Below are 10,002 nucleotides of genomic sequence, written 5' to 3' on the forward strand. Positions count from 1 at the left end.
GGGGTGTGTGTTCGTGTTAACCACTGGGTGCAGTGCCTGGCCTCAAGCTGAGCTGTTGAGGGTGTTCCGAGTGCACCTGGAAACTTGGTCGGGGTTGGGCCGACGTTTTTCCAAAGGCTGGGTGGGCATTTGTCATCTGCAGGTTCAGGAGCAGGCTAGGCCTTTAGGAGGTGTCCGATGTTGGGGCCGTGACACTGCAGGAGTAGATGCTTGTAACAAAAATAGCAAGATTGTAATGAATGAAGTGTGTCTGTTTGTGAAAGCACTACAAAAACGGCAAATCAAGGGCTAAAAGAATGCTGCATATTAGCTGTTGCAGAGCCCCATATGTATTTTTCAGTTTAAATTTTTATACAGCACGAAGAGGAAGAATAGAATTGGATCCATGAAATTTTTGAATAAGGAAAACAAAAGAACTGTGAAATTCAGAAGTTTTTCCAAAGTCTGTGTCAGTTAGGATTATATGACAAATTAATGAGGCAAAAAGAACCCAGTCATCCACTCCTAAATGCCATCCAGTGTTTTTTGCTAAATATATACTGTTTTGTAATGTGGCAATAATTACAAAACAAACAAAAAAAACCCCAAATTGAAACAGGACAGTTGAAAATAAATGTCATCAGATTCACCTTAATTTGTCTGACTGTTATAAAGGTTGCATTGTTTTGGTATTGGTTGGTTTTTGGGGGAGGGTTGAAGGTGATTAAATTAGAGTTTGATAGGGGGTAGGAAATGAAGACGAGAAGGTGCAGTCCTCTGTTTAGATTGAAAAATGTAGTGGTATTTCGTGTCTTCATGCATTGCTATGAGTCCCTCACCACAGCTCCAGGTAAAGCCACCTGGCTAAAAAGTTGAGCCAAATGGTGGCTCAGGCCTACTAAAAGGGAATAAACTCTTTCACTTTCTGTTGCATCTTCTTTGGGACTACTCCATAAGCCAGATCAACGTGGTAAAGTTGTAGAAACCAAACCCATTGTTTTGTTCCCTGTCCCCAGTCCAGTAAGAAAAACCGTTTGATGCGCTACCTGTTTATACAGTGGTTAGAGGAGATTGAGAGTGACACTGAAGAAGGTGTGAAGATGCGCTGACAGAAGGAAGGGATGGAGCATTTAGATTCTCCTTTTGGTAAAAGTGACGTATGAGCTTTTAGCTGTCTTGTATTGCTGGTGGAGAGTGATTTGTGACTTAACAGCCGTGTTATGAGGTGTCATCCCATTTTTGTTTCCTCCTGCACCAAGCTGGAATAAATGATGCTATCAAAATGCATTTAGGCATGTAACTACTAAGTTATTGTTCTAGGATAGACCTGGATGAAATGGCCTCTGAGCTTCTTATCTAAGTTTCAAAAAATGAACGAGCAATCTGCACTATGAGAATCTGATCTTCCCCTTTTTTCACATAAAGATGGAGAAGTATTAGTGTGTATTGTCTTTGTAAAAGAAAAAAAAAGCATACAGGATTATGCTGCTTTTTTTCCCCACAAAACCATGTAATAGCTTGTACTGAAAATGTTTACTTTTCTTTCAGCTTCAGCAAGGAGAAAAGGCAGGACACCACAGTTTGTAAGTAGTGAAACTATTTGCAGTTACCTCAGAGTGGCCTGAAGAAGTTTTCTAAGCTATATATCTTAATGGATTGTACAGGAACCCATCCTGCAGTCAGAACCTGGTGAAACAGTCCACTGTGACTATTTGAGGACCAGCACGTAGCTTCTTTGAGCTCCCAACTGTTTTCACTCTGTTCTCGTGAAGACAGAAAAATTAACAGTAACAAGCTAACAGTAAGCTTGTATTGACACCAGGTACTGCAGGTCTTAAAAGTAACTTCAAGTTGCTTTTAAAATAAAAACAGACGTGTCAGTGTTCTTTTCAGTATGAGTTTACAGGACTTGTAGTGGTTAGTTTCTGGCGTAATTAAAAAAAATCTCATAGCGTATGTAAGTGAAATTGTTCTTGCACAGTGGAATTGTAATTGATATCTGAAAATTTAATTGCTGAGAATTTGTATATTTATTCCACACATAAATTTCAAAAGTAGTATATTATGTGTTACGGTTTTTAAAGGCTAATAGTATTTAATATATTAAGTTTTTGTGTAACTTCCAGGAGCAGTTTTAATGATACACCAAAGCAATCAGACCAGCTGACTATGTATATCCATTGATTTTTTTTGCCTTCTAAATTAAAAATTAAGGTTTTGGGGAAATTTAAAGCTTATTTTCTTGCCCTCTACCAAATGCTTAGGCACATTAGGAAACAAAGTTTGCAATTAAATACTCGTTTGATTCCCCTTCTTGCCCCTGATGATTTATCATGACACAAAGAGATGGAAAGTTCTTCTTTCTGAGCATTTCTGAATGCAATTGAAGATTGTGAAGAGCCTGCGACCCAGTCTTTGAGAGGCTATCTTTTAAAAATTCCTCTACAAATGAGCGCTAACTTTTGATGTAATGGTGTCTTGAAACTTCTAGCTGTGGGGACTTATTCCTGAAATAACTTGTTGCGTATGTGTCTCCTGTTTTGTATCTCTAAACAGTGTTATCTCCCGTAAAACTTTTATACTTTTCAATTTATTAGCATGTATCTCCCAGAACTGAGAGGATGGCTGTGGATCAGGACTGGAGCAGTGTTTATCCAACAGCAGCTGTGTTTAAACCTGCCTCTGTGCCTCTCCCAATTCGAATGGGTTACCCAGTGAAGAGAGGAGTACCTCCACCAAAAGAAGGCAACTTAGAACTTGTAAAGGTGAGACACGTGCCGTTGGCGTGTGTTAACTTTAAAAATTGTTATTCACTAAGATTGCACTACTCTGATTGGAATATTTGTGTGGGATACTGTTTTCTATTATTAAATAGGATAATACTCTAATTGCTAAAGTAAATAGTAACAAATATAGACATAAGTAACAAATTAACCACATCAGGAGACTTTTTTTAGGATTATAATGCCTGTGACTTTTGTAACGGGGATAACTTTAGTCTTTTGCTAAATCAAACATACAGAAGAGTCATCTTATCTGAATATTTTATTAAGCATATTGTACTATCTTAACAAATGTTAAAAGGATAATCAAGTTTCAGTAATGCCCCTTTGTTTATGAAGAGTCGAACATATTATTTTGGTAACTATTAATATGTCTGTTTCAGATTCCCAATTTTTTGCATCTTACTCCTCCTGCAATTAAGAAACACTGTGCAGCTCTTAAAGGTGAGCGGTTTTTTGTTTTGTCAGGTTGTGGGGTTTTTTTTTTTCTGTTTTAAAAACCATCTCTTGGTGTTTTAAGACCATGTAAACCATGTAAAATATGACTGTGTGTGTTGGAAGTAGAAGGCGAGACGTGGTCCACCTCTGTAGCAGCTTATTTGTCAGGCTTTGGCTAGTATTGTATGTTTCTTGTAGCTGTGTTGAGTCATACAAATGGTAGGCAGATAAGTCTTAGTAGGTTTTCAGCACACTAGTAAGACTTTAATTTTACCTTTCCATTAGGCCCCGCTTGTGCTGGACAATTTACAGTTTAGGGTCCTAAGGAAGATAAGTGATGAATGTGACTCAGTTCTCAGAAGATTTATCTGCGATTAAACCAGGGTTCAATCAGTAGCCATTCTGGCATGCATAAAAAAAAAAAAAAAAGAAACCTTCTGTGAGACCAATGTCTGTTGTGCAGGTACAGGATCTAACGAAGATGAAGAACAACTCTGCCATCCAGGAGGCCAGTAAGGACAACCCTATAAGGAAGTTAGCCCAAAGAGAAGTTGAGGTACAGCGGGGTAGGGAGGAGATAGAATCGTAGAATCAGTTAGGTTGGAAGAGATGCTTAAAATCATTGAGTCCAAGATTAAATCTTAACACTTCCAAGTTGACACTAAACCATGTCGCTAAACACCATGTCTGCACGTCTTTTAAGTACCTCCAGGGGTGTGACTCAGCCACTTTCTGTTCGAATGGAATAGGAATGACAACTCTTCTGGTGAAGAACTTTTTTCCCTGATGTCCATCCTAAACCTCCCCTAGCACAACTTGAGGATGTTTCCTCTCATCTTATCACTTGTTACTTGGGAACAGAGATTGAGACCCACCTTGCCACAACCTTCTTTCAGCTAGTTGTAGAGAGTCATAAGATCTCCCCTCAGCCTGGGTGATAGGAGGTAAGAGGCCTGTCTTGAGTTCCTGTATACGAATGCAGAAACAGGAGGAATTAGAAGTCCGAGGAGTCGCAGAAATGCAGAGCAAAAGCTTGTATGATTGAGGTACAGTCAGGGATGATGTGGAGGAGGAGCGGACGCATACCCAGAAGACCAGTTCAGTTGCAGAGCTTCGTCATGATACGTATAGCAGTGTTGTTAAGAATTTGAAAGTTGGGATCAGAAGAGAAGCTGCAAAGCATGTCTTGGGCATCTGCCACAGACTGCCTGGTTGAGAAGAGGAAGTGGGTGAACAGCTGAAAAAAAGCTGCTCAGACTTTGGTTTTCACGGGGAACTGCAGCATCTGATGAAAGGATAACAGGATAGGATGGAAACAACTTAGGGGATTTCTGAAGCGTGTTGTGGATAGTTTTAATGCAGATGCTGGACAGACTGTCTACGGGAAGGTGCTGTGCTGCATGTGCTACTCACAAGTATGGAAGAACTGGTGGGATATATCAAAGTTGCTGGCAACCTTGGTTGTGGAGTTTGAGATCTCAGGAAAGTTGAGGAAGCAGGTAGTATATTGAAAGCAATTTCTCAATGGAGACAATTAAGTTGACTAGGACACATGCTCTGTTGGATTTGTTGTTCAGAAACAAGGAAGAGAAACTGTGGTGTTTAACATCACGGGAGAAGTGAGCAAGACAGATAGTGAAACTACAGTCTGGACTTCAGGATAGTGATTTTGGTTTATTCATGAATCTGCTTTGGTAGATCTCATGGGGGGCTCTCTTGAGGAGCAGAGTGGCCCGTAAGAGCTGGTGGATGTTTAAGTTCAGCCTTCTTAAAAGAGCAAGAATGGCCCATTTCAGTGTGCAGAAAGTTGAGCAAGTATGGCAGAAAGACAGCACGGGTGTGCAGGGAATTCCTAAGTGACCTGAGATGCAAAAAGGAAGTATACAGAAAGTGGAAGCTGGTAAAGAAGACCCAGGAGGAACAGGAGGTTTTTTTGCCTGACCATCTTCAAGAAGAGCAAGAAAGAAGATGCAGGGAACTGCAGGTCAGTCAGCCTTGCCACGTTCCCAGGAAGATTGTGAAGCAAACCTTCATGGAAGCCATTTCCAAGCACATGATAATGTTCTTTGTATCAACCTGGATAACAGTAGAGAGCACAACCTCAGCGGATCTTCACTGGGAGTGAACAAGTGATACACTGGAGAGCAGAGCTACTGTTCAGAAGGATGTCAACTGGCAGAAAAGAAGTCTGCTGCAAGGACCCTCGTGAAGAGAGACAACTGCAAAGTCCTGCATCTGGGATGGAATAACCCATGCAGCAGTACAAGTGTATGGCAGGGGGCAAACAGCTGGAAAGAATCTTTGCAGAAAAGGCCATGCGGAGCCTGGTGGGCATTTGAAAGTTGAACGTGAGTCAGCAGTGTGCTGTTGTGTTGAAGAAAGCTGCAGTGTCCAGAGGACTGCAACACCTCTCCTGTGAAGAAAGGCTGAGGAAGTAGGGGTTCAGCCTGGAGAAGGCTCAGGGGGACCTTATTGTAGCCTTTCACTGTATAGACGGGGCTTATAAGAAAGACAGGAAGAAACTTTCTACCAGGCTTGTTGTGACAGGACAAGGAGCAATGGTTTTAAACTAGGTACTTAGATTAGACATAAGGAAGACATTTTTTATGTTGAGGGTGGTGAGACACTGGAAGAGCTTGCCCATAGAAGCTGTGGATGCCCCATCGTTGGGTGTATTCAAGATCAGATTGGATGGGGCTTTGAGCAGCCAGATCTAGCGGAAGATGTCTTAGGTGATCTTTGAAGGTCCTTTCCAACTCGAACCATTCTACAATTCTATTTGGCAATTGTGAGGCTAGATCTGGAATACTGTATCCTGTTTCAGGGAACCCAGTACAAAGAGACATTGAAGCAAGTCTCTGCCCATGGCAGGTTGGTTGTACTAGGTGATCTTTGAAGGTCCTTTCCAACTCGAACCATTCTACAATTCTATTTGGCAATTGTGAGGCTAGATCTGGAATACTGTATCCTGTTTCAGGGAACCCAGTACAAAGAGACATTGAAGCAAGTCTAGCATAGACCCTGCCGTTATCTAAAGGAATATGATTTCTGTAAATAGTGCTTTTAAAAAGATATATTGCACTAAGTTTGGAAAATTGTAAAACAACAGTTATTACTTGGAGTATTTTGTCTTTATTGTACAGATTTCTGCACTGAGTGGCCAAGTGCTTTGGACAGTGATGAGAAATGTGAACAGCATTTTCCTATTGAAATTGAAACAGTAGATTATGTTTCTTCAGGGACATCTATTCGTAATCCTAAAGCAAGAGTGGTGACTTTAAGAGTAAGTAGTATTTTTGGTAAACCGCCAATGCTCGGCTTTCTTTTCAAAATATGATACCTTGTAAAGAAATGAGGGAAATGGTTTACTGAATGTCTGGATAAAAAGCAGTGGATTTCCTCAAGTATATTGTAGCATGTTAGAGCTGGGGTTGTAAGGTTAGGGATATGTACTTGTAAATGAAGACTAAGCTCTTGTATAAACAAAAGCGTACCTTCTGAAGAATCCATTTATAGAACAGGCTGTAACTGCCTTTGTGCGCAGTGTCTTACTTAAATTTTCTCATTGGTAATTTATAGACCCTAGAAGTGCACAAGTACTGCAAGAGAGTCCCTGTGGCCCTGTTAATAAGTATTGAGTTAATAAGTATTGAGTTAGCAGGCCTCCAGGGATCCCTGTGTATACAGAAGGAGCAACAGCCTTCTGACCATAGGATACTTGAGGTTGGAAGGGAGCTCGACAGTTTTCCGGTCTGACCTGTTCAAAGTAAGATAGGCAGGAGATGAGATCAGGTTACTTGGGACTTTATCCAGTTGGGACTTGAAAGCCTTCAAGGCTGGAGATGGCACAAAGTGTCCAGTCAGCCAGTTCCAGTGCTCGCCTGTCTTCATGGTAGTAAAGTTAGGATTGTGCTGTGGCTTTTGAACATGCCTTTTGAGATGAGATTTGAGCCTCTCTTAAGAGGAAGCGACAGCACTGGGGTCAGTGACAGTTGTTCTTAATCTGTTGGTATAGGAGTTAAAATACTGCATGATGCCACATGATTGTAACACCTAAACAGCATCTAATCATGGCAGCTTTGACTGGTAGTTCCCAAGTAGTCCAGGCATGCATAGTAAATGAGCATGTAGTTAACTGAAAAGGAAACTTCTCATGTAATCTATGGAGTAATGAATATCAGTGGTTTTTTTGCCTCCTCCCTTGACATATTTAGGTTTAGTACTTCTTCTGTTTTCTATTTTTAGTAGTAGGGTTTTTCCAGGTAGTATTTTTTTTTTCCGATATTTTTTGGAGCTTCTAATTTCTATTAGTCCTTCAATTTTGGTTAGTTTTTCTGATACAGGTTTCTTGATTTTTGATCAGCAAAATTTTTTAGTACAGCAGTGATACAGTAAGAAGAATATAGAGGAAAAACAAACAGTGGACAAATTAGTAAGAGACAACTTATGTATTCATATTTATAATGAGTAAATAGATATACTCATTATTGCATAGAGAAACTAGCTTCACACTAACTCCTTAGACGTTTTGTTTTTTAAAGAAATACTAGTTATTTATTACATATCTTGTGTTTGTAAGTTTTCTGGCACTGGAACAGAAGACCAGCCATTCACACTATTGTTTGCTCGATTGTGTGAGATCAGACAGTTCTGGTCTGTTACATTGTTGTCTGTGTGCATCTTTGCGTACTTCTATTAATATCCGAGTAATGATTTTGAGAATTCTGATTTGATGTGTCTTGATATCTTGTATATCTGTTTTCCTCTTTTGGATGCGTGTGTTTAAAAAAAAAAAAAAAAAAAAAAAAAGGAAGAAGAAAAATCTTTCATATATTAACCTTACTGATAGTGTTCATCCTACTGATCTTATTTGAAAAAAAAATATATAAAACCAAATTTTTTTTAATATGAAGAATGTGGGAATATGAAATACAGCTACTAACTAAACTGGCAGCTCTTTTGTCATCTGAAAAAAAAAAAGTTTGAGTATAAATATTCTCCCCCAGCCCCTCTGGCGTTTGGCCAAAAATAAAGTTCTTGTTTGAATATTCAGATTATACTTGTCTTGTGTTAAGACTTCTGACATGTGATACAGTTAGAAGAAACTGTGCAAATGCGTATGTAATAGTTATCCTTTTAATTTTTGATAGAAGATGTGCCTATCTCAAAATGTTTTCAGGGTGCAGAGACTGGATTTATCCAAGTAATTAAAGTGGTTTTTCTTGTCCTTGAAGGTTAAACTTTCTAACCTGAATTTGGATGACCATGCAAAGAAGAAGCTCATTAAACTTGTAGGAGAGCGGTACTGTAAGGATACAGATATTCTCACAATTACAACAGACAGGTACGGTTACTAGAAGGGAAAAAAAATGACTGTAGCAATCGTCACAATATAGAAAGGGCTGGGTATGTTCCAGTAATCATTGTCTTAGTAAATTACTGTATTTTTAAGGCTAAAATACGACTTAAATATATCAGTACTCCTGTTGTTAACTGTCAAAATTGTAATGGACAAATCAGATAAGGTCAAAATTAATATTAGTTAAATATTGTTATTATTGAAGCTCGGTATGTAGAAGTCTCGCTTGTTATTTTAAAGTAGTTGTCATGTTTCCTAACAGAGTCTATGGGTTTTGTTGGTTTTAACAAAGATTAAAGAGTTTCAGGCAGGAAAAATGCTATCAGTGACCAGACATTTTTCATGTTTTCTACAAGTAAGCAAATCACTGTAGTTATTTATAGCTGCTTTGGAGTAACGTGTTTTCTGTGCTGAATTTTGAAGTGTTTAAGAGAATACATATGTGTTCCTAAATTCCTAAAATACAGCCGGTTTCAGTGATAGGAGAAACTTTGTTGGTACTTCTTCCTGTTTGAATGTTTGTATTAGAATCCTTTTCTGCTTCTTACATTTCCTGTCCTTTGGTATGATAGGCTGTTTTATTCTACATAAGATAAGTATGAAATGGATAAAATTGTTCATATCTGTTTTGACTAGACTTGGAAATCTGGGTAGTTTACTGGGACCACTTGTGCTCACAACAGTTTCATTTCCCTAGCAAGACTTATTTTGTTAGGATAAATGTTAGGATAGCTGAAAGGTGCTTAGCCTCTAGTACACCTGCGAATGGTCTCATGCTGTGTTCCAGAAGGAACTTACAATGTACCTGTTGATACTTAACTTTATTTTTAGGAAATTCAAAGGCCCGAGCTCTGAGCAGTATCCATTATTTTAAATACAGGATTTTCCAGGCTGGTATTTGGAATACTTTCAAACACAGTCTCTTTCGCTGTGCAAGAAATACAAGCCAAAAGCTTGAGTCCTTTTCAAAGTTTTATTTGCTAGAATAATCATAGTCATTCAGATGAGTGTTTATTTCAGAGTGTCACGGATGTAGTCTTGCGTGATTTAATTTGTCTGCATCAAAAAGGTGAGTGAAGGAGCCTGTAGGAAGAGGTGAGTGTGAGAAACAGACAAGACATCGTGGCTGATGAGTATGAGAAGTGGATTATTGTTAGCAGATTCTCAGCTGATAGTTTTTTTTGATGACTAGTTTTAGAAAATACACTGGTTTTGCAGGACTGTGTCCTGTCCCAGCAGATGTTGCTGGTGATCCTGTTTTGACTTACAGCTACATTGACATTAACTTTTCTTTTGAAATCTTGGCTAGATCTCTTGTTCTGAACTGTATTTTATGGCTGTTTTCAAATCAGGTTTTAAGGGAGTTCAGACTGAACATATGTTGGATTCCACTTCAGCACAGAGGGCGAAGATATATATATATATATATTTTTTTTTAATGTT

At 39.0% G+C, this 10,002-nt stretch overlaps 1 protein-coding gene across 1 annotated transcript; it reads left to right on the forward strand.

Moving 5' to 3' along the window:
- Positions 1-2,580: 2,580 nt before the first annotated feature.
- On the forward strand, positions 2,581-8,544 carry LOC104487901 (28S ribosomal protein S35, mitochondrial-like; the record flags this gene model as incomplete). The annotated part of the gene is made up of 4 exons (XM_010140022.1): positions 2,581-2,744; positions 3,146-3,206; positions 6,344-6,483; positions 8,435-8,544. Coding segments are annotated over exons 1-4 (455 nt in total), but the record flags the coding sequence as incomplete, so codon positions are not given.
- Between the last annotated feature and the right edge of the window lie 1,458 nt (positions 8,545-10,002).

The sequence above is a fragment of the Buceros rhinoceros genome, unplaced genomic scaffold, assembly GCF_000710305.1.
Source record: "Buceros rhinoceros silvestris isolate BGI_N320 unplaced genomic scaffold, ASM71030v1 scaffold43987, whole genome shotgun sequence".
Taxonomy (NCBI): domain Eukaryota; kingdom Metazoa; phylum Chordata; class Aves; order Bucerotiformes; family Bucerotidae; genus Buceros; species Buceros rhinoceros.